This window comes from Corvus hawaiiensis, chromosome 24 (assembly GCF_020740725.1).
Source record: "Corvus hawaiiensis isolate bCorHaw1 chromosome 24, bCorHaw1.pri.cur, whole genome shotgun sequence".
NCBI lineage: Eukaryota > Metazoa > Chordata > Aves > Passeriformes > Corvidae > Corvus > Corvus hawaiiensis.
Genome location: NC_063236.1, coordinates 7,965,603 through 7,990,622, shown reverse-complemented (window position 1 = coordinate 7,990,622; position 25,020 = coordinate 7,965,603). Strand labels below are relative to the sequence as shown.

The window sequence follows — 25,020 nt, the reverse complement described above, 5'->3', positions numbered from 1 at the left end:
CCGGAGATTTGGGGGTGCAGAGGAGGGGAAGGATCCTGGGCTGGGCTCTCCATGCAGCTCCTGCATCAGCACACGAACCCCAAATCCCATCCAGCATGAGAGGACCCCCCAAAATAACCCACACAGGCGCCGTACTCTTGTTTTGTCGCTGTCACCTGCCCATCCCACCGGCACACGGGGCACCGGGGCCGGGGGATCAGCAGCCCCTGCCCGTGCCGGGGGCCGGGGCCGCTCGGCAGCAGCGGTTCCCAGGCACACACAGGCAGCCAGGTGAGACGGGCCGGGCCCGGTGCCAGCAGACGGGATGTTGTCTTTTCACACAGCCCCGGTGCGGGGCCGAGCGGCAGCGGAACCCTCCGCGGCTTTGGTTCCCACACTGGGTGCCATTGAGAAATGCAAATTCATTCTTCTGCTGCCGGTTCTCCCCACATGCAAAACGATCCTCGGGCATAACGGCCCCACGGAGCGACAGCCCGGAGAGCGTGGGAGCCGCTGGCCAGGGGAACACCCCGTGTGGGAGAGGGTGGAAAGGGCAGCTCTGAGGGTCAGGGCAGCACACGGTGCCCCCGGAGCAGGGGAGGCTCTTGGTGGTGATTTCCCCTTGAGTCCTGCACTGTCCATCCCAGAAGAACCTGCAGAAGGTTCTGCGCCGGGGAGCAAACCCCTAAAAGTAACCCCAAACCCACACTCTGCCTGGTCGCAGCTCAGAGAGGGCGAGGGGCTGCGCGGCGAGGGGCAGGAGGGGGTCAGCAGGGACCAGAGTCACTCCTCTCCCATCGCTCCTGACCCTCTGAGCCAGGCTTGCAGGGCCAGCGGAGCAGAGAGAGGAGGGCTCCCCTGTGCACAGCGGGCAGGGACCCCACATCCCGCAGCATTCTGTGGGGCCGTGGCTCTGGGGTGCAGGAGCGGGCCGGGGTCACGGAGCTGCCCGCAGAGCGAGCCGTGACTCAGCGGTGACTCACCGGGCTCCGAAGGAAACGTGTCGCTCCCGTGAGCATCGCCCGCGTCCCGCACCTTGTCCTGGGGGCTCAGCAAGGAGCCAGGACCTGCGGGGTCATGTAGGGAAAATGGGGTGCGGAAGGGGGGGCAGGACCCCAAACGGGATCCCGTGTCCTGTCTTCCCCCACTGTGCAGTCACTGGGTTGGCCACAGAGCTTGGAGGAATTTACTTTTCCCTGGAAAACACACGCTCCCGGGGGCAGCTCCTGGGCATCCCCAGCCTTGTCAGCCTTCCTGACACCAACATCGTGCAGAGCCGCAGTTCCCGGAGCCAGATCTGGGGAGGAGGGAGCTGTGACGGACACCGGGAGCTGGGCAGGGGGGCCCCAGCACCTGTCAAAGCCCTGCTGGACACAGGCAGCATTCCTTGTGGCATCCCTGGTTTCACGGGGCAGGATATTAAAGCAGAAAGCGATTAATGCTCTGCAAGGGAGCAGAGAGACAGAGCTCCAGCCCTGGTGTGGGACGTGACCCGAAATGGCTCCATGTTCCCCTCAAAGGGCTGTCCCAGCCCCAAGCCCCGCTCCCCCCTTCCCAGCTGTCCCCTTCCCAGTGCTGGCACAGGCACCAGCAGAGCAAGGACATCACTTCTCTCCTCAGCAGTGGATTTTGAGCGAAGCAAAATGTTTGTTCTGTCAACACGTGCCTAATCCCCAACCAAAAGCTGATGAAAACACCATGGGGGGGAAGGATGGGAATGAGCTGCCCTTTGAGACAAAGCCCCGGTGGTGACAGCCACAGCCCCAATGGGGGGGAACAGGGATCCTCCCTCAGTGTTCTGGTGCTGGGGTATCCTGTACCAGGCAGGGCAGGGGAAAGGCTCTCCATGGAGCAGGGACAGCCTTCAGCTGCAGCCTGGCCCTGCCACAAACCCGAGCAGGATCCCAAGATCCATGGCAGAGGTGCAGAAAATATCCTTGCTCTGCAGGGATTGCCCGGCCTCAGTGACCAGTCCTGGCTCCTTTCTCCCTCAAAATGCAACCAGCAGGTGCAGGCAGCACACAGCAGTGTCCCCACACCAGCCTAGGACTGTCTCTGTCCCCACTGACCCAGCACCTGCTGCGACACCATCAACAGGCTCACGAACGTCACAGATGGGCTCACCTGAGGATTAGCGTTTCCAGATGACCCATAAAACCTTTTTCCTTGTGGGATGAAACAACACTTTGTCCTGCGAGGCTCGTTTCCAGCCTGGCTGGGGCTGGGCTAAGCAAGCAGAGCTGCCCCACTGCCCACCCCGGGGTGGTCCCAGCAGGGACCCACTCCCAGCACCCAGAGGCATCGGCTCTGCACCCTTCACCTGCAAGAAAAAAAAGAATAGGGAAAAAAGAAGGTACATTTAGCAGTTTCCATTTGTTTGCTCTTTAAATAATTGTTTCCTTATCGCTATTGATTTAGATCCCTTTAAAATTCTGACAAACCTGCTTCTCAGGCACCCTCAGCTGCTTCCTCCCAGCCTGCTCCCCCTGGGCATGGCAGAGCAGCCAGGCTCATCCTAAGGAGAGCTCCCTGCTTGGGGAGGCACCTGCAGGGTGTCGAGCCCCCACTCACCCCCTCCTTCCCAAGATGGACAAACCAGGCTGCCCCAAAGCTGTAGTTCGGGAATTTGTCCTCTCCCCCTCCCGCTGAGGAGCAGGGCAGCAGACACAGGGGCTTTGGGGCTGCTGCCATGCCCTGCCAAGCTCGGGGGGCTCGGGGGGGACACCCACAAGGGCACAGTGGCCACAATTGCCCAACCCCCTCTGTGCAGAATCCAGCTCTGGCCATGAACAGCCCCAGTTAGGGCAGCACAGCGACTGCTGGGGTGGAGGCAGGACAGGACGGGTTCAAGCACAGCCAGGATGCCCCTGTGGCCTCGCTGGGGGCAGGGACCCTCTCTGCAGCCCAGTGCAGCAGTGTCAATTCTCAGGTGCCTCTTGCTGTCACCTACCAGAGGGTTCATGGCCCTGCTGGGCTCACAGGGGTTCCAGGGGCTCATCTCAGGGTCCCTCCAATGCCACCCTGGTTCTGGGGCTTCACTGCCACAGCTGACGTCACAGCCCAGCCTGCAGCTGTCAATTAATTGAGGAAACACGGCCACAGTAAACAGCGAAGGAGGGAAAATGCAGATTAGATAAGGAGTGGGAGTTCTTGCTGTGTTTCCCCCTGGATGCCAGTGCTGCACAGACCCTGCCGAGCCCAGCTGCTCCACAACAGCAGTGCAGAGACACCCAGGAGAGGCTGAAAGTCCTGCAGGATGGCTTTCCTAGAAAAGGGCCTGGAAAAAGGGCCTTACCCTAGACCTGAGGTTTGGGGGTCCCTCCGTCCCTCCCACAGAGCTGTGCACCACCCTGGTGCCAGAGCTGAGCAGCCAGACCCCCTTTTGTCCCCAACACATCACCCTTTAAACTGGGACACAACATGAGCCTCCTGGTGTGCAGACCCTTCCTCTTTCCCAACCCAGAGGGTTGTGCCCATGCTTTCCCTGCCCAGCAGCTCCTGCTGGACTCTGCAGCGTTGCCCCAGTCCCACAGTGGTGGTGACAGGCCAGGTGACGTGTGCCACCCCACTGCCCAGCTAAGCCTGGCCAGGACAGCAGCTGCTCTGGGAGTGTGGGGGGACACCGCTCTTGCTGCCCAGCCACTGTCACCAGCAGGACCCGAAGCCTGGAAAAGCCACATTCAGCACCTCCAAAGGGTTTTGTGGACGAGGAACAACCTCAGCTCCCTCTGCTGGCACCTGCCCCAGGCTGGGCCCGTCGCCAGCAAACCCTGTTCAAACACCTCGGCTGGGAGCCCCAGGGTCCGTGTCACCCCCCAGCCCAGCCCAGCCCAGCCCCTGTTCCCAACACCGTCCCCTGGCAGCACATGGAGCTGTGATTCCCACGGTGTCCCCACTTCTGGCATGGCCGAGCCACCTCACAGGACACTGCACCACTCACTCTGAGTGCAAAGTGGTGAAAACCAAACTTTTCTCCCCCCGCTTTAAGTTTCTATGAAGGCGTCACTCCTGCAGGGAAGAGATAACCAAAACATGGGAACACGACGAGCGAGGAGGCAGCTCTGGAGCCAGCCCAGCTGCAGCTGCTCCGCAGAGCCGAGCCCGCAGCGTTCCATGGGGCAAACAGGGCTGGTCCGTGCCCACATGTGCCATCTGCCTCCTCGCTGGGCTCCGCTGCGAGCTTTTACTACTCGGCTGTTTTATCAGCGGGGTAGGAAATGTTTGAGATTAGATTTCCTTAAATAATTCCTGTGTAACTGGGAATTTTCCAACAAACACACAAGGCAGAGAGAGCAGGTTATGGAGAACTTCCAGAAAGAGCCCAAGTTGCCCCTGATCCAGCTCCTTCCCCATGGACCCCTGGTATCATCCCACCACCAGCCTAGCCTCATTTCCCCTTTGGCCCATTAACGTTCCCCTGTGCATCCCAAGGGATCTGCAGAGATGCATGAGCAGAGTGTTGCACACCACAGGCTGCTGCTGCAGGATTAGTGAATGTAGCAGGTAGAGGAGGAGAAATAAACAAAAATCACAAAAATCCTCTCTGCCACTGTTCCAGGTGCTGCTCTTGGACAGGCAGGTGCCCACTGGAGCCCTCAAGGTCATGCCTGCAGGTATGAGGACATGCAGAGGTGCTGGGGAGGTTTTGGAGCAGATCCTGCTCTTCCCTCCAGTCCGAGGAGCATGAGTACCCAACAAGGCACAGGGCACAGGCCCAAGCAGTCCTGGGTGCTGAGCACATCCTCATCCCCGTAATCCATCACAAAAAGCTGGGAACACCCTCCTTCCGGCTGCCATTGCTTTGGGAACCAAAAAAACTGCATAAAACCAGAATTAGTTTTGCAACTTTTAATGGACAATGATCTGGTTCCCCTAAAAAAATAAACAAGCAGCAAAAGCAGCACCCAAGCAGCTCCCAGGTGCCTGCAGCAGCCGCTTGCCTTGGCCTCCTGCCCGCCCGCCCAGCTCCACACCCGGGATTGCAGGATGACCCCCACCACGGCAATCCCTCCGGTTATTTGCCTGCTCAGGAGATACCATTAAAGGTGTGATGGGATTGTCCTGTGCTGGCAACCTCTGCCAGGTTGCAACCCTAAAGATAAACAGATTCTTTCGAGCAAATAAGGAGTAAATGCAAAGCTGGGCAGTGAGCAGGGCGGGCAATCCTCCCCTGCCCAAACACAGCAGCCTCGGGACACCTGTGAGCACCCTGAGCTCGAGGGGTACATTCTGCTCAGGGCACAAAACAAACACCCCCAGGCACAGGTAGCAGGATGTCTGTTCCCAGTCAGGCTTTCAGTCAAGCTTAACCGGCACATGAAAGCTCCAGGCATTTATTCAAATGATAAAAGCAAAGCCAGCACACACAGAGTGAGGTTTCTTGTGGGGATTAGTAACAAATTCCCAGGTAAGCAAAGGAACGGCCTCAGCTGAGCTGCTCCATGGTGCAGTTTATCTAAGTAACGCTTGGGCTGGGTGTCCTGAGCAGCAAGGCCTCACCTGGGAACTCAGATCCACCTGGGACAACTGTGCAGGTGCCCAGCAAAGTGAGACCTTCATGTGCCCCCATCCCAATTTGTGCCAGCTATTTCCTAAGGAATTGTGAGAAAATAAAAACCAAACCAATCTTCCTCCCTTCAAACTCCCACTCCTCCCTCCTGAGCGACTCAGGAGATGGAAGGTCTGCTCTCTCAGGACTGGGCCGTTCGAAGTGTGAAGCATCACCCCATCCTGCACCAGGCTCCAAGGGAAGGGCTGGGATGCGGATCAGCCATGCAAGGAGCACCCGGGGACGCAGCCGCGACATCGCTTTGTGCTGGTGCCCCTCGTATGGAGATCGCTGAGACCATCCCACTCCTCCAGAAATGTGGAGAAGTGATCTGACCTTGTCAAAAGGGAATCTGGAGTCCCCTCTCATCCCCTGCCTCACAGCCACCCCCATGGCCTCTCCCCACCCTCACGCCCACCCAAGGGCTGGACAGGTGGGTTGATAACCTCAATATGCACCAAATTGGGTCTGGTTTCACAGCAATTTGGAGTAAATTAGGGCTAGAGCTGGGTTCAAGGGTGTTGTGCCTGAGTGTCTGGAAACCCTCCAGGGATGGAGCAAACCGGGTACATTTAACTACAAAGTGACAGACTCAGAAGTTTTGCAGCTTCAATAAAACTCTCAACAGCTACAGAGCTTTGGTTTTTTTCTGTGTTAATTTAATCATACAAATATTCATTTATACATTAAGGAAAAAGCTTCCTTTATTTTCACCCCCAATGTGCTATCATAGGACTTCTCCCAGACTCAGAGAGGCAACACACCATCCCGTGCTACACATGCACTGCCCCGGCGAGCACAGACAGGCTGGGAACCACCCACGCACTCACACACGGAAAAAATTAAACACAACAGAAACCCAGACGTGGGACAGCGTGCATTTCCCACCCACACCACTGCTCTCCGACTGCACAGCTCTGCCCCAGCTCCCAGACCTTGGCGGGGTTTGAATCCAACGCTCCTGAGACGTGGGCAGAAGATTCCCACTCTCTCTTCACCCTTTCCCATGGCACTGCCACTTTGCGGCCAATCCTGCTCTAGTCTGCCAAGGCTGGGAGGTGACACTGCTTGAGCTGTGTTAGTGACAGGGCCCAAGTGGCTCTTGCTTGCCACAGGGACCCACTTAGAGGCCATCAGAGATGTTCTACATTACCCTTTTCCTTATGGGAGGTGATACGAACTGCAGCGTCATGAGGTCACCTGGGCAGAGCTTTGCCAAATTAATCTCAAATCTCCCCATTAAAAGCTGGACACCTGAAGCACAAACAATCTGAGGGGGGGGCTGCACCACAAAGCTCCAAGGGATCAGGAGATGAAACCACCTTTGGCCTCAGTGAAAAAGTTTTTACTCGAGGAAAACCACAAGAGATAGAGCAACCCCTGTTTTAAACATCCTTCCAGTGCCACAGCAGGGGCCACAACCCCAGCCCCAAAGAGCCAGTGCTCCGTGGATCCCTCAGCTGCATCGGCAGAGCAGGATGTGAGCAGCAAGAGCTGCAGATCTCAGAACCCTGCCTTTCCTCACACCCTGGAACATGCAACCCTTGTCACCGGGACACCACGGACTGCAAACGCGTGTGCCTTCAGAGTGGGAAAGCACATGGCTACTTGGGGTGCATGCAGGTTTTGATTTTTCAAGACAAGGGAAATTCAGCCTTAGGAGGAGCACAGGGACACAAGTATGGCAGCCAGGGGACATGGGAGGAGCACACGTGCCTGGGAACAGAAAGCCAGCGTGGGGGTATCCGAGTGCAAGGGTCTCCCAGGTGCCACTGCTGATACCAGGCAAAGGTCACAGCACCAGCTCTAACTCAGACTCAGACCTTGACTTCCCCTCCCTTCCACGACGCAGCTGACACAAGGAGCTAATAAAGATAAGCAATCACCTCGTCACTTGGACCGAGAGCAGTCCCCAGGGGCTCAGTGCCCTCGGAAGGGGAGCAGCGGTGCTGCAGGGGTGATGTTCATATCCTCAGAGGGGCTCGTGAGCCACCTGTGAGGAAAGACGGGAGTGAAGAAAGATTCCACCTGCCCAAGCCACAACACGGGGCTGCAGATCAACCCCCAGATCAATGCTCAGAGCAGGTAACTAATCCAAGGCAAAATGTTGTTACAGGACAAGAAAGAAACCTTCCAAGAAGCAGCACCTTCAGCAGGTTCACTCCAATCCCAACACTCCCCCAGATCCAGGGCAGAGCCAGGTGCCCACCAGATTGCAAGTGTCAGGCAGTTTAAATCCTGCAGTGCCACTTCTATGCAGGTAGTTTCTGATACCATACTTGTTTCTCCCAGCTAACAGATTTCTGAAGGGAGATTTCGGCTAATGGTGATCTGTAACAACTGAATCTCTGAAATACAAAAATCCCAATCCTTCCTCTGTTGGACACAAGGAGCTCCCACTGTCCCCACGAGGTCCATCCATATGCACTCAGGTACCAGTCCTTGGTTGCTGCAACAAAGGATTCCCCCATTCAAAACCAGCCACAAAAACAGAAGCAGCCAAGAGCAGTGAGGGCAAAGCCATGCAGTGTGCAGCTCTGGCACAGGGAAAAGTCTTCACTGGGAAGACCTGGAAGAAGGTAATGGGAGCTTTGCATATTCCTGTATCTTTGGCAGATGGCTGTTCCAGCCTGGTTCGTTTGGGCAGGACGGTGCTGCCGGGCTCACTCCCCTCTGTTTGTGGGGACAGCGCTTCAAAATAAATTCACCACAGTGCCTGAGACCGAGCTGCCTCCCCTCACACTGCATTTCCCAGTCCAGAACAGGAGGAAAACATGCTGGAGGAACAGCAGAGCAGCCCAAATCTTTTGCAATCCCTCCCCTAACACAAGCCCTGAGAGCCCACTCGGAGCCCCAAGCCCAGACAACAAAAGCAGAAGAGGAGGTGACAGCGAGACCCAGCTGATGGTGCCAACTCCTGCTCTGTGCTCCAGAACACATGGATCAGCCTCTAAGCTACACCTCAGCACAGGAGAAACAAATGCAAACTTATGCTCTGAAAGAGAGGAGACTCCAAATGAAAAGGACAGGATGTCTGTGAAGCTTTGCAACTACCAGCAGGTGAATTATAGCTACAGATTCCCCTTGGCACACAGCTCCAGGCACAGCTACTGCACACGAGAGTGAACAAAAAGGGATTTTAAACTGCTAACCACACAGGACAGCTCAGGAACTTGAATAAATCAGTTTCTTATTACCATGGGTGTGTATTTGTGTACTTCATGTACAAGGGGGAAGGGAGATGAGCCCTCCATGTTATCCCAGAGTCTCCCTCTCCAACTCTGATACCGAGACCTGGCCATAGCGTGGTTCCCAACGACACGCAGGACAACTAACAGCAACACCCAAACCAAAAGGAAAAGAAGAAATAAAAGATTAAAAAGTCGGTAACTAAAAGCAGCGGATGCTGTTAAAAACGCAGTGCTGGGTGCAGACCCAACCTGGCATTAAAAAAGCCTGACAGAAGCAGTCCCTGCACAAACCCCAGAGGGTGCTGAGCCAGTCCCGTTCGGCAGCAAACCAGGACATTCTGGGAAAATGCACGCTGTCCCTTAGGAAAAAGAAAATATGAACAAGAAACAAACAGAAATTAAACATTTGCTCAAACTACAACCGCTCTGTAGGCAAAATATTCTTTTTTAAAGATGGCTTTTAAATTTTCATTTTTAAACTTCTTTTTAAGCTACCTAATTACGTGTGAAGATGATTTCTAAAAACCCATAGTGTTGGTGTCTCTTCTTCCTCAGCATTTACACCACTCTGAAATCCAGCAGTCACACATGCATACTCAGGTTTTGGATTTTCCTCTGGAAACAGCTAGTCTTAAGTTACTGGGCTTTTGTTTTTTCTTCTTTTCCAGAACACGGAGGCAGAGAAGGGGGGTCCACGCTGTGTCTGTCTGCCACATGAATCCCCCTCCCTTCCCCCAAAAGTCAGCTTTTTCTTAAATTCTCCTCTTGTCGATACCCGTTTTGTGTTTTTGTGTTTTAAGACTGTCCGAAGTGATAAGGACCGTGGAAACCCTGAAAGAAAGTTGGAGACATAATCAATTTTCAACAGGCAAGAAACAAAACGCTCAATGCTCAGCTCCAAAGAGTGCCCAGCCCAGCCCAGGGCTTCCCACCAACCCCACTGTGGCTCCAAGGACACTCCTAAACCACACGTTCCAGGGCTGGTTTCCCCAGAGAGGGCAGATGCCACCACTTACCTCGGTCAGGTGTTTTTCAGGCTAAGGCTGCAAAATAATTTGTGTTTTCTACACCAGAACTCCCTATAGATGCTACAACACCTGTAGGCCCAGCCCCTGCAGCCTCCCCAGTCTGTCCTAGAGACATGGGCTGTAACTGGGTAAGAGGCTATGTCAGAAAAAAACCCAAGAAAAAAAAATCCATGTTCCCACAAGTGCCACTCATGCCTTCTTGAGGTGACAATACACATTTGCCTCCAGTGAAATCAACCAGAGCATTTACCAAAACCCCCAAAACACTTCCTACAGAATCCATTTCCCTCCTTTATATCCTGAAGTGAGTCACCTAAATGTCAGGTCTAGTCACAGGTCTCAAATTAACAGGAACTCCTTTTGTAACTTCTATTGTCTGGATCAGCTATCTGGGGTTTCATCAGGAAGCAGAAGAAAGACCAACAGGTAGCAAGAGATGTCCCAGTTCACAGGGAGATGAAGTTTGTCAGTGATGAAGGTACAACCCCCACACAAAACCCAGACACACACTGAGGTCAGGAGGGAGATGAGGGAGAAAAATCTGTTATATCTCATGGTAGAGTTGGAAGACCATTATGCAAATGCTACTAAGCACAGTCCAGCTCTTCCCAGCACACTCTGGGTAAGGCAGCGAGAGCCCAAACAGCCAAAACCGTTCCTGCTCAGGCTGAACTGGAAGCTCTGACCTCAGTTTTCACCACTCTGCCTTTAACAGGGCAAATTTCCTAGGAAATACCCTTTCCTGCCTGTTCTACAACTTCAGAACCCCCTCACTGCCAGAGCCAGGGCCATGAGTAGGAACATGGATTGTATAAAGAATCAACATCACTGGCAAACTCCAGGCTGGAGAGCTCTGCTGCACATCCGACTAGGAAGGAAGTGCCATGAACAGTCTGTGATCTTGCTACAGCTGGAGAGAAAAAGTTCATTCTTGGGATGAACAGATGGTAAATACAAGCAAATGGTAAAATGAAGCAGCTCTCTGCAGCTCTCAGAATCCAACCAAGAGGAGATCAGTAGACAATTAACCAGGACACCTCCTGAACTGTGTGGGAAGTATGAAAGACTGGGAACGTGGAAATTGGTGTTTGCAGACAGAAATACACGCAAGTGATGGAAAAACAAACACGCTTCTACCGCTGGAATATGCTGCAGTGCCAGTTTGTAAAGATTTTCAAAAGAGAACAGCCAGCAGATTCCAGCATGGCAGATCACCTCAGGAAGGAGATGCTCCCATCAAAATCCAGATACTGAGATATCCAACATTCCCAAAAATACACTCACTGAAACAGGGGGAAGGGTAGAAGCAGAAGAGAAACATTAAGATGGTGTGAGCAGGTGCACAAAAAAAGGACACAGAAGAAAAGCAATGTATAAACAGGATCCCAAGCAGTCTCACCTCACAGGGATTAAGCTATTGTACTTAGCACGCTGCAGAAGGAAAACAGGATTTGCTGCCGATTACCTGTACAGACACATTTGCCAGAATTTGCTTCATCTTCGAGCTACCTGCACACAAGGCTTTGTTTGAGGCACGGCCTGGCGAGCTCAGGAGGGGTTTAACCATCCCCTGCTCCTCTCCTGGGGGCACCCTGGGAGTCCCTTACCCTGTGTCACCTCACAGGGGATGCCAAGGGCAAAACCACCTTGCTTGCTTTAATTTGGGGGTTCCACAAGCATCCCCCCGCGGTAAAAGGAATTGCCAGTCACCCTCGGTCTGACATCAGAGCAGCTTGTTAGTGCTTTTGGATGCAAAGACCCTCTGAAGTCACTGTGAGCTGGTTTGCAGGAAAACCCTCTGGATCTCCACATCCTGGTTTCTGGAGCACCTAATTTAAAGCTACACAGTTATGCTAAGTGTGTCAGTTAAACCCAGAATTTAGCTCAGCACAAGAGATTCCTCAGCATGTACAGCTCTGCACCACCTGCCACCCTGCACTGAACACCCAACACCCTGGAATGAGCTCCCCTGGCAATGCCAGAGCAGTCCCACAATCCATGACCATGGTCAGCTCCCCATGACACAAGGAATTTCACCATGGATAAGCCCCAAATCTTTGCTTTTGGGATTGCCACTCTTCACTGCATTTCACCTACCCGAGATTCATTACTGGACATGGGAACTTGGCAAAATTGAACCCCACTTGTCTCTTTAAGCCGAGTGAGAGCTGCTTTAGTGCAGACCCTGTGCAGGTGACGCCCCCGCCCGTGTCCCATGACATTCAGTCACCACGCACAATTGTAAGGGTTTGATACTAGAAAACTTCAGTTACTGCTGCAATGCAAATACCAAACCCCTGTATGACATTTTCAAGCCTAATTATCCCCTCTATGCAACATTTTACATCACAAACATGCAAAAATAATTCTGCAGACAATTGCAGTTTTTCCGAGTTGTTTCAATGGAAGGATTATTCCCACTATTTTTGGTGCATTCCCGTCTATCCTCCAAGTGGGATCGCTGTCTTTATGAAAAGCTCAGCTGCAGCTTTGCAAATTCACTTTCAGTTCTTCCAGAATGTTCCCCAGAAGTAACTGCTCACTTGCTGGTGGGAGCACTGGCTCTTCACACAGACCAGTGTGTGAGAACACAGAACTGTGATTTTCCAAGCAAAGATTCTGCATGACAACTACTGGTATAAATTATCATTTGACTCGTGCCTCTAGAAGGGAAGTGAGACGCTTTGGGAAGTTAAAACCTTTTGTGAACACTGATCTCTGTAAGCGGAGGCACCTGTGCTGGGAACAAAGTGAGGATTAAGCGAATCTTTCATAAACCATCACACACAGGCTTTCAGACAGCTCTTTATTTCACCTCTGTGACTGAGTCACCACCAATGCAGGTACACTTCCAGGGACAGGAGGTGGATGCACAGCTGCACAGCGATACAGGAGTCTCCCAGTGGACACTGACAGTGGCCCCAGCCCATGCTGCCCGTCCCCATCCCCTCAGGCCACTCCTACCCCGCGCTGCTCCAAACCTCGCTTACGTAAACTGAGCACAGAGAACAAAACATCCAGCACTTGTATTTTATTCCATGCATGCTGTGCAAACATGGCGTGGCTGGGAGACCACCAGGAAGTTCAGGACCTTCTGGGAGCAGGCACTGGCAGGGCTGGTTCAGGTGCCCATGGGTAAGGAGGTGACAGGGGTCAGGTACCCAATTGAGTTCCCATGCACGACTCCCTGATGTGCTGCTGGGCCAGGATAAACAACAGGCAACTCTGCTGGGCTGCAATGGAGCAAAGTTGGGCTAAAATCAGATTATCTGGCACTTCCCACAGTCCAGAAGGACATGGATTTCATGGATGAGCTGACACGCAGCAGCCAAATCACATTCTCTCACCAGAGAGGCAAACCAGCTCACGCCAGCCCAGCTCAGGCTGCAGTGCTGTGGGAGCAGCCACGGGAGCTCTGAGTCCAACATTCTCCCACTGTGTCTAAATGGATGTAACCACATGGTGACCAGACCAGCGTGAAGCCCAGACACCAGGACAGAAGGAGCTTCTCTCCTCCATGGATGCAAACATTTTTGGGGCATCATCCTCATGCACAGTTTGATGCCTAGTTTCCAGTAAAAGTATTTCTGTCTAAAGTTTACAGAGGTACTCCAAAAAATCTGACAATTGGAGGCCCTGGTTTGGGAGAAGCATGGCTCTAGAAGCAGCAATAACATTTAAGCTCAGAGAGGGGAAGCCAGTTAAAGGCTCCAAGGACACAGGGTTGGTTTCCCCTTATGTACAGAAAGCTGCCAAGTAGCTCAGCTCCACACAGAACAGAGGGAGATGGGGAGCATAAACACAGCAGGTAAAAAGGAGTTCAGATTTTAAAGCTATGAACTCCAAATATGTTTCTATTTCACTGGGCTTTGAAGAGCAGCACGAGCAAGGACCAGGACAGCCAGGCACCATTTGCTGTGGTGGGGACAATGCCCAGTGTCCTGTCTGGGCAAATCTTTGCAGAATCACAACTTCCACGTGCAATTTTCTGCATGACATAGAGAGCAGTGATTCCTCAATTCATCTGGGCAGCAGGTTTAGATACAGATCCTATGGATTTTATATAGAGATGACAGGTATGATCTAAGTGTCAGGATATGGCTATTCACTTCTCATCTTCCCAGACATGGAAACCTGTACGTTTCTTTCCTCAGTTAAGCAATTAAACTCTAATTCTCAGGCACTGTCAGACTGGGTCTTGGGCTTTTAATGGAAAAGAGAGAGCAGCAGTGACCATGCAGGGTTGCTATGAGACAGGAGTAAATAGGAGGAAGCTGTATGAACCTCAGATCTCCAGAGAATCCAGAGAAAGGGACTGCCAGAGAATAAAATATCCGTGCATGGGGATTTCTGGGCATCCTATCCTGCACTCAGGCACATCTTTACATCTAAGAACATGCAAAAACTCCACTGGGAACAGATTTAACAACAACATGCTTTAAGCAAAGCTCTGACAGGCCCTGGCCTGCAGCCTCCCTGCAGTGAGTGTGGAAGGTGGGCAGGGGGCCCCAGGGAGGTGGGTGCCATAGCAGGAATAAAGGGCACATAGCTTGTTCCAGCCATGCCACAGGTTTCCTCTTACCCACTTACAGGGAATTCTGTGTCTGGTTTTGTTTGTTTTTCCCTAGGAAGGCTTGTTCCACTGAGCAGGACACCCAAACCACACACACTCTGCTGCTGTATAAAAGCATTTTGAACATTTCCAGGTGTGAAATGCTGCTGTACTTGTCTAACCCAGCAGCAGATGGCACGTCGGCGTTGCCACAATCCTGACTCCAACGGGGAGTTCTGGAGGACAAGTCACACCTGCTCAGTGCACCAAAGGGAGAACTAATTCCGACAAGGTCTGGCAGCTTCGAGTATGTTTTACACCTGCAGATGCCAGAAACTGCTCATTTTATCTCAAAGATTTCATGGTCTCATGCACTGCATGACTGCGTGTCCCCAGTGCCTCTCAGCAGAGGAAGCCTCCACAGTCCTCTGAGAAATATTTAAGGGCTTATTTTACTTCTAAATACAGGACACAGGCTCTTTTTCTCAACACTTTAACTAAACCTGAACCATCTCCTTCGCTCACCAAATGGTCTGTCAAACACGACTGGGGATTCCCTCCCCTCTCCCAGGTACATGAAAGGAGACAAAAATATCAGAGGTCCTGCCCAAGATAAATAAAACCCAGAATCCTGGAGTCTGTGCCACTGCCTAACCAACCCACACTGCTCTCTGTCTGCTCTAGAACCTGAAAAAAAGCCTTTCACATCAATATTCAATCACAGGGCAGCAACTCCCAACACAGTAGCTTTCCTTCTCCTCTGCAGCAGCAGAGTACAGGTCAGATCCCCTGGGGATGTGGAGAAGATGGGCCAGGTAGAGCTTTTCCCAACAAGTACTGGAGCTCCATCTGTTCCTTCCTGAGGTAATTTGATACTCCTGACATCACCTCTAATAAACCCTTTTCTGTTCCAGCAGCATCCCCAGCTGGGGACACCACGCACACAAAGGGAAAAGCCAAACAAAACTGGATCTTCTTTTCCCAGAGACCTGGCCACGGATGGGGGGAATGTTCACCTGGCCATTTCAAACCAGACCAGGTGTCTGGGATGTCCAACTCCCTCAAACTTGTTTACTACAGAACCAGTACTGTACCAATGTGAATACTGGATCTGTGGCAGAAAACTTCCTGCCTTGGGCAGGATGGGCAAGGCTGGAACACGACTCAGATCTTCAGACCTACCAGAAGAACCTCTGAAGGATAAAATAATGTCTTAGTATGTCACAAACAAAAAGAACGGCAGTAGAGAGAAAAACACCCAAAAATCAAGTAGCTTTTCCATATCCCCCACCCCTAGCCAAAAAGGACCATAAAGTTGTCCCTTCTGAAGCCAGAAAACAAAATGTCTGCTTTAATCTCAGAAAATCCACCTCAAATCCACCCACGAATATTCTGTAAATACAAAAAGAAACAAACAACCCCAAAACAAAACAACCAGGAAAAAGGGGAGGAAAGGTCACTTGCCTATGTTTGGGGTTAGATTGTAACTGCCCCCGTTTCTTCAGAGCACGGAGCTCTGGGTTTCCAGCTAAACCAGCTCACTTCAACCTAGTGACACCTCTCAGGTGGTGCTTCACGCTCCTGTTGGCTTCTCTCCCACAGCACAGCTGCTCCTTGCCACGGGCTCTGGTTCCTCACACCCACGTTCTTTGAAGTCAGTCCCAGCCCGGCCCCTGGGGGAGCACCACGACCCCACCAAGCAGCCACTAAAGCAGCGACTTTCAGCACTGCCAGTTCAGGTGGTGTTTCACTGACAGGTAATAATTTCCCAAGTCATCCACTCCACTGTTATGAGCAGAGCGTGGCAGCAGGAGCCAGCCCAGTGACGGTGTTTGGGACCACTAAGGGGGGGCAGTCGGGGTCACCCCGTGCGTGCCGGCCGTAAAAAATGCACGGCCTTGGGGTAAAGGTCACTAAAGCAAGATCTGCTGGCACAGGACAGGCAGGTTATCCAGGGAGGAACTAAAGTGCTGTAGGTGAACTAACATTAGGGCTTTATTAAGTCATTCAGCAACCAAGTGTTATTGTCCTACACAGCCTGCTCAAAGTACAGTAAAGCATTTTTAAAGGATTTTAAAAATCAAACTAGTTTGACATACGACAGTACACACCTACACATACTGCTGCATTAACAGGTGGATTCTGAATTGTAAATAATCCTGCAATTCATTTTTCACACACAAGCAAATAAAAACAGTCAAAATATCACTCAGACTCATATAGCATCCACCAAGCAAGCTTTTGAGAGAGATTTTTAAAGTAAAGATAATTTGAAAGTCACCTACAATTATGAACAAGACAAGGACACAGACAGGAACAGTCCTTTGATTGACTGTTCCTGCTGGCAGCTTCTGGGATCAAATGGTGAGCTCTGTAGTCTTCCCACACCAGCTAAAAAGAAGTTATCTGGCTAATCTGAAGTTTGAGGGTGTGGTTATTTGTTCTCTGTTCAAAATTATGTCAAACTCAGGACACATCTAGAGAGATATTTTGACTTATTTGCACACGCAACCGGAGCAGGCTCCGGCCGCTTGCGGTTACAGCACCCAAACAAGGTTATATAAATTTGAAGAAGGACTTGAAGCAAAAACAAAAAGGTGGATCTGGTAGAGTCTATCAGAGGCAAAAAATATTTTAATATAACATGAGGAGTTGGCAGAGTCAGACAGTCAAATTCAGAACCTTCCTTAGCAGGTCTGGCAGAAGCAGAAGGAAAGGGCTTTGCAGTTTGGAAGGAAGAGCAATTACACACCTGCCAGGCTCCTCCCCTACCCGTTCTCCTGCTCGCCCAGGGCACCTACCTTACTGTACGTCACTACCGACAAGTTGTTCGAGTGACTGCTGGGGGAGAGATTTACAGAGTTTTGTGACAGTCCATTCTGATCTTGTTCGATTTGGTCAGGAGCAGGCCCCCATGTGTTTTTGCTGATCGTGCCTAGCTCGGAACCCCCAGGGTCTTTTAGGTTGTTTTCATCTGGTTGCCTGTTCTTCTGTGGAGAGGCGAACGGGTTAAAGTTTCCTTCTACCTTGCGATGCGGCTGCGTGTTGAACTCTGTTTCAAAGGACGACAGCTGCTGTGTGACACCCAGAAGTCCTCCAACTTCCACACTGAGGATCACCCAGATGACATCTGTGGAAAGACAAGCATTTGGATTGTCAATGGGAGTTTATGAAGAAGGGGAAGAAGGAGCAAATGAATTCCATCCTTTACACTAGCAAGAAAAGGACTTATTGCTTAAAGCACATTTTTACAAAGCCTCAGCAGTACTGGTTTCAATGCCCCCAGTTTAACAGGGTTAGGATCAACAGTTTGAATTTTAGGAGCCAACTAAGGACAGTAGAATTTTACCTTAGGGGCACACCACTAATCCCTCTGTGCCCACACCTCTCCACTAATCCCTGTAAACACACCCCCCCCACTGACCCCACCGCACACACACCACTGATCCTTGTACACACCACTGACTCCTCCAGCACACACACACGCCACTGACCCCACTGCGCACCTCCTCCCACAGCACTGACCCCACGGCACACACACACCACTGACCACCCCGAACACGCACACCCCCCACTGACCCCACTGCACACACATACCCCACTTGCCCCACTGCACACACACACCACTGACCACCCCGAACACGCACACCCCCCACTGACCCCACTGCACACACATACCCCACTTGCCCCACTGCACACACACACCACTGACCACCCCGAACACGCACACCCCCCACTGACCCCACTGCACACACATACCCCACTTGCCCCACTGCACACACACACCACTGACCACCCCGAACACGCACACCCCCCACTGACCCCACTGTACACACCCACATCCACCACTGAGCCTCCCCACCCCCCATAGACGTCCCCCCAAAGGCGGCTCCGGAGCGGCCCCGCAGCGCCCTCTGCCGCCCTCTCACGGCCTTGCGGCCCCGGTGCTGCTCCGGGCTGGTACCACCGGGCCCCCGCCCGAAGATGGGACGGACGCCCGGGCCCCGGGATCGCCGGGCCGGACCTGCAGGCAGCCGACAGCAAAGCCACCAGCTCGGCTGCAGGGCAAGTGTCTCTAGGACTCGGAGCTTGGTGGCCAAAGGGGTTCAATCGTCAGGTCGTGTTCTGGCAAAGGTGACAACTTCTGGCAATACTGGGACATCTCCCACAGTCCGGGGCTGGGAACCATCCACAAACCCTTGGCTTTGTGAGCACACGGGAGCAGCAGTGCAAGCTGGACAGGCTGTCCCACCTGCATGGGGATACCCCTGCCCATCCCTCGGGGACACACTGCATCCCTTCCAGACACTGAGAAGCCGCGTGGCAGTGCCAGCGCTGCCAGCAGCCCCCTCCTTCTGGGCACTGGTATTTTTGCCTCCATGTGCCAACACCTCTCATTCAAACCCTGAAACTTGGGATACTCCCAACTGCCAACAGAGACACAAAGATGTTCTCAGTGTAAACTAAAGCTCGTGGAAAAGGGTGGGAAGGCTGCAGTGAAGGCAGATGTTTGAGGCCCAGGCTGAAGCACCAGGCAAAATAGCCAAATGTATTCTTTAAACAGAGAAATAGCTCACAGGGGATGCACTAAATCACTGCATTAAACCTTGGGCGTTAACTTCTCACATGAGGTTTTCACTACTGTTTTATGCTCATATACAGTTCACAACGTTAAGCAATGGAAAACTGGGAAAGAATCTCGACAAGGACCGAATGGGAAAGAGTCTCCAGGAGAGCTGTGTGCATCCCTTTGTTTTCCAGAGTTTTAGGTAATCTGTAATTTCACCAGTGCTCAGAAAACACCGGCCAAGACAACAAAGCAGCTCTCTTGATGTTTTCCTCCACTCTGTGCTCTATATTTAGGCCCGGGGCTGGCAGACCTCTGCCCTCCCGCTCCATTATGGGCCCGCGGTGTCCCTGCTGTCCCCAGAGGGGATGTGGGCTGGGAAAGGGGCTGCTCACCTCCGTAGTAGAGTCCCGTGGCAGTGCACATCCGCCACTGTCCCTGATACATTCCGGCGGTGCTGGGGCTGCACATCTGCACGCTGACATCGGCCATCTCCTGCGGCTCCAGGGACCTCACCATCACCATGTTCACGTGGCCAAACTGGTCTCCACCGACATACTTCAGGCAAACCCCTGGGGGCCACGCCTCCGTCCCTGGGATTAGACAGGAGAGGGAATTACTGACAGTGCACCAGGAAAAGCTTTGTCTGTTTGTGTAAGACTGGATGAAACATGCTTGTTGAAACAGTTGTGCAATTGTTGGATGGTCAAAGGAAACCAAGATACACAGAACACAGCAGCAGTGGATGCTGAGGAAGCCTGGTTTTCAGAGCATGTTTAACTGGTGCATTTAGGGACCAGCAGAACAACTGATATTCCTATTTTAGTAATCTCTATGTCTTTGTTACACAAAGTCACAGTGTAAGAGCAGCAAAAAAAAAAAAAGAAAAAAAAAGAAAAAAAGAAAAAAAGAAAAAGAACTTAACCTACACACACCTCCCCTTCCCCAGGGCCAGAGGCAGAGACAAGGGCAGCGCTGTGTTGTGCGCCCCCGTTTCTGCCTCCCTCCATGAAGCTCCTGAACCATGCCACATCAAATACCTGTTATTTATACATAGTATTGGCAACATTTCCTTTCAGGGATTCATTTCTTTCTAAGCCTGTTAGGAGTCTCAAGAGGAACTCATAGTTTGAGCTGTAACTGAAGTGCCAGCACTATTTCCTAAATGGAATTATTTATCTCCTTGCACCAACCCTTTTCTCAGGCTTGTGCAAAGGTGGGAAGAGTTATGAACACACGATTTATCAGTGGAGATCCATGTTTAGACTGCAGACACTGGGACCGACAGCGTGACCTGGCAATCAGAGAGACAGAAAACAGCTCCTGCGTGCAGGCACAGCTGCCAAAGATAACAACTGCTGGGGGAGACAGAAAGAAAAAGTGCTTCTGAGACTCATGAAAAATCAGTTTAGCACAATTTTCTTTTGCTTCTTCCCCAGTCATGTGACATGACTAAGCCAACGACTGAGAACAGCTCCTGCTCAGCTGAGGCTGACAGAAACGGCTACGGAAAGCCTGAACCACCATGAAGCTTGGAACTGCTCCGTCTGGTCCGAGGCGAGCACGCTGGAGGCTGCTCTGACCTCACGTTACCTCAAGGAGCATCCTTTGCAACAGCTTGCCTGATAATTTAATCCCTGTGGATACTCCACTGAAGACATGGCAAAGACTGGTTTTCTTGCCAAGTCCTTATTTGTGGAATTCACAACCTCACAGGGAGAGCAGGATGTGCACGAGTGCAGCGGGATGCTCAGCACGGGGGATGTACCAGTACAGCTGGAAAGGTGCTGAGAGAGCAGGGCTCTGAAAGAGGAGCTGGGCGTCTGGCTGACCTCAGCCTGGGGCGTGGGGCACTTGAGCATGAAGTCTCATCTGCAGAGGTTGGCAGCCCAGCAACATGGTTTAGTTTAAATTATTTATGTGATTTTTATCGGGTTTAATGGCTTTAGGCTTGCAAGGTGCCTAGAATGCTGCAACTGATAAGCTTCATAAAATGAAATTATGATTATGTCATTCTATTTCAGTACACTCATCTCTCAGGAGATGAAAAATTGCAGAGAGTATCCTGCAGAGCCAGCAGCAGCTGGGGGCAGAGTGGGGAGAGGAAGACAGGCTGTTAAATCCTGCTGCTCTTTCAGCAATGGTTCTACTACACAAACTGCTCTTTTGGCAGACAAGGCAGCACCGTTCTGCAGGTACCAGAGCAGGGCATTGCTTTTAACTGACACATATGAGAACCTGACTGAACTGAGCTCAGAGCTCACGTGCCTCAAACTGACAATCTCTGAACTCTGCCTGTCACACTCATCAGACCTGCAACGCTCCAGTGACACACGCCTCAGGTATTTTGTGTTCTAGAACTGAAGTCATGTAATCAAGGACTCCTGTAGAGCTGTTAAAAACCTTGGCGCTGCTTCAGTTATCTGCCTAACAAGTAGATATTATCTGGAAACACTACAACCCTTTGATACTATACCTTAATTAAACCAAAGAATGGTTTTCAAATGCTGCAGTCCTCCTCACACTGCAGAGTCATAACTAGCACGTGAAGCTGCCCTTTACTAACCCTCAGCAGCGTGGTTGTACCAAGTCCGGGCCTCCAGCACCACCGTTAGGGCACAGATGGATGGTCTGACAAGCCAGGTTCAAACCACACAGAAGCCAAAACAAATGTCAGCCTCGCCAGGAAATCCTAAGTCAAGATGAGCTCCTGTCCCTCATTTTAGAAGGCCCAGGATTTCAGAGGGTGAAACATTCCAAGAACAATGAAATATCCCCTGAACTAGGATGCTAAATTAAGGCCAAATTTGCATCCAGGAAATGGTGCATCAGAGGAACAAGGAAGGGAGGAGTTGGAAAGGCCCAATATAGAGGTGTAGTCATAACACACACAAACTGAGACACTAAGAGTGGAGAAACAAGACCTGTCACACTTAGTAGATTTTTAAGAGCTGTATTTGGGACAGTTATAAAAAAACTGCGAGGCAACTTTTCACAGTACTGGAGTTTAAGCAAGTTCCACGTGTCACCCTTCCATTGTACTTTCAAACAAAAGGAGGCAGAAAAAGTACACTGAAATATTAAACCCTTCCTCTAGAACACATTCTCTATAAATCAGTGTTCTTAAACATCCCCCTCCTAATGAAATACTCTTAGATTTTTAGTGTGGTTTTAGTCTCTGCAATACTTGGATATTCAGCCCAAGTACTGCAGCTATTCACAAGCAGAAATACTGAGAGAGCTGAACCTGACTCGTGATGACTCCCAACATCACACCTCGGTGTGGGATTGTTCTCCCTCACACAAGTACAAGCAGGTCAATTAAATTCAGACACACAGTTTTAAATGTTCATGCAACATCCTGTCACTGCACTTCTTGAGGACAAGGGATTCCTTCGCATCCATGGATTTCATTTTCCTCTCTGACTGCATCCCACCATTATCAAGCACTGGGAATGCACTTTGCCCAGCCTCACTTCCTGGATCCCAGTCACTGCTTTGACTTATTTCAAACTGGAATGTGGTCTCTCCAGCCCTGCATCCTCTCAGAACATGAAAAGGCAATTCTGCCAGAAGTGGACCTGCCACATGACCCTTGTGTCACTGCCTCCTTTGTCTGCAAGTTCCCTGTAGTTTGTTTGTGTGGTGGCACGAGGAACAAGACTGGTGACCTGACCGAGCTGCACACCACACCACAAAATCTCTGTGCCAACCCAAGAAGGGGAACTTGCATGGGCTGGCAGCACCTCAGGGTGGCTCCAGCCCAGGTGAGTGCACACAAGCCTCCTGCCTTGAGCCAGCATCCCTCCCATTGGATCCCAGCACCTGCTGCGTGGGGTTTGCTGCAGTCCAAAGGCCTCACCTGTATTCTGTATCCTCCACGTTTTTGTAAACTGGGTATCAGGAGGGATGGACTCTCCTTCACCTATGGTGACATCTTCCACAAACGACATGGAGGGGACATTGATATTTGGACTCTCAAAATCATAGTAGGCTCCAATGGCAGCTTGTAGATTCCTGGAAAGGAAAAAAGCACATTACAACCTGAAGTACAGGTGGACCAGGCCCTCTGCACAGGTCATATGTCATCCTAAACAGTTCAGCAAAAATATCCAGATGGTAATAGCTCGGCTGCTCATGTTTTTTAAAGCTTTTATCTCTATCGTGTGTGGATTCTCCAAGATAAGAGAGCTCTAAATACAGATATTTTTTTTTGCCAGGGACACAGGATCACTTTTCTACTCTGCTTCTATTTTCCCTGGAAATCTTGGAACTTGTAAGTCTTGGAGACCTCTACTCCAACAGTTCTTTATGAAACTTGCTGAACAGTTCAGGAGACACCGAGAGAACAGCTATGCCACAGGAGGCAAACACAGGGCAGTTTCTTCACACCAGTCTTGTTACCTCAGCTAATTTCAGAAGGACCAAACCTCTCCATTTTATTTTGGCACGCAAGGTCCAAAAAGAGCACAAGAGGAACAAAACACGAAGAACACTCTTCTGATAACTCTCAGGGCCAAAGGGCAGCAGTAGCTACAGATAGTAACTCCAGCCTTGCTGTTTTTGAAACATACCATCAGGTACGAACTGTTTATTCGTCAATAGTGCCTGTTCAGCTCTGGGTAGTCACAACTCACAGGAACTCACAAACCACCTGAGTCAAAAGTTCTCACTGAATAAAGATAAATGACAGTGCAAGTCTATGATATATTAAGGACATTCAGAAAGCCACAATGCTATTGATTCCTGAGCCACGGTGTAGCTACAATTCATGATAATTAATGTGAGAAGAGGAACAGTCAGGCAGGAAGAGGATTCATGAGCCTTAGCTCAGTTCCACGATATACTATTAAGTCATTACGTAAGTGTTTGGCAAGTCATGTAATTCCTCTGTTTATACATGTCTGAGAGGTTGTGGCCCTAATTTACATGTTGTGAGTGGGTGCTGTGAGAATGGAGATGAGTAAAATCTCCCCAAACGCAATGGGCATAACAACTGCTTTTTTTATGCATAATTACAGAAATCTGTGTTGCTTTTTTTGAGCAGGATAGGAAAAAAAAAAAACAAAACCAAGACTTCAGGAACTGGGAACCACCACCTAAACCAAAGCCTTGCAGAAGCTGCTCTGTGTGGGCACAGTGACATATTGAGGGGCTGGATAGTGGTGGGGTGTCATGTGTCCAAGTCAGTGAGCCAAGGTGAAAGCAAGAGAAACATTTGCACCATGACCCTGAGCAAGAGCAAACACAGGGCTTGTGAGGCTGCTTGCCAGCTGGAAAGAGGTTTGAAACAGTGAGTAAAGAAACTGCCTCCTGTTCAATTCCTACAGTGTTTGTGGCAAAAAGCATTCAAATCAGACATTCTGGATAAAATCTGAACTGCATGGGAGCAGTGTCACTTTCTCCTCACAGAAAACTCAGGGGACCCGAAGTACAGCAGCTGACTGGGGGGCAACAGCAGGAGGTAGAGCAGCACTGGGGGGGCACTGGGAGACGACCCAAAGACCCATCAGTTTGGCAATCAATCCATCCATCACAGCGCCAGCAGATAATCGCTGTGTGAGTCACAGGAGTTCCTGACATTCTGCTAAGGAGACACTGGAGGAATGTCCTGCACAACATGGCCACGGGGATCGATGAGCAATTCAGCCACCCCAGCCTCACAGCCAGACCTTTGCCATCCGTGCCAGGCGGACTTTGGTCCAACACAGGAACCACCGGGTCCCATGCCATGGCCAGAACTCTGAATTCCAGAGCAGAAACCATTATTCAGCCTGAGGCGTTTTCTACTTAGGAGTGTGAGGGCTCTATTTAATCCCGCCAGCTCAGTCAAATGCTGCAGGAAGGGGCCATGTCACATTAGCCAGTAAACAGACACAAATGCTCAGTTTTACGTCACCAACTGCCTGTTGCTTATACACTGCACAAGATTTACATAACTCACACCAGGGCTGTGCCAAGAGACTCCTGCTCACTCACCCAGCTAACACCATGAGCTGGAGCTTAGTTTGCACTATGATTTCTTCCTGTAGTACAGCAATCCAAGGCAAAAGGTATTGTAGGAGATACAAAAGACAGCAATGCAGCTCCTTCTCTTCCTAATCCACTACTACATAACTACATTTTCAGACGGACCACAACATCTTGTGAGTGAC

General features: G+C 51.1%; 1 protein-coding gene across 1 annotated transcript in view; it reads right to left on the bottom strand.

The window, feature by feature from the left end:
- Positions 1-6,164: 6,164 nt before the first annotated feature.
- ILRUN (inflammation and lipid regulator with UBA-like and NBR1-like domains) overlaps positions 6,165-25,020 on the bottom strand; it is a 28,623-nt gene continuing 9,767 nt past the window's right edge. The window contains exons 2-5 of the mRNA XM_048328412.1: positions 22,728-22,882; positions 19,261-19,458; positions 17,100-17,428; positions 6,165-9,549 (exon numbers count right to left, since the gene is read on the bottom strand). Coding sequence (XP_048184369.1) covers positions 9,514-9,549; positions 17,100-17,428; positions 19,261-19,458; positions 22,728-22,882 — 718 coding nt within the window. The 3' untranslated portion in view covers positions 6,165-9,513. The remainder of the gene's footprint in view (positions 9,550-17,099; positions 17,429-19,260; positions 19,459-22,727; positions 22,883-25,020) is intronic.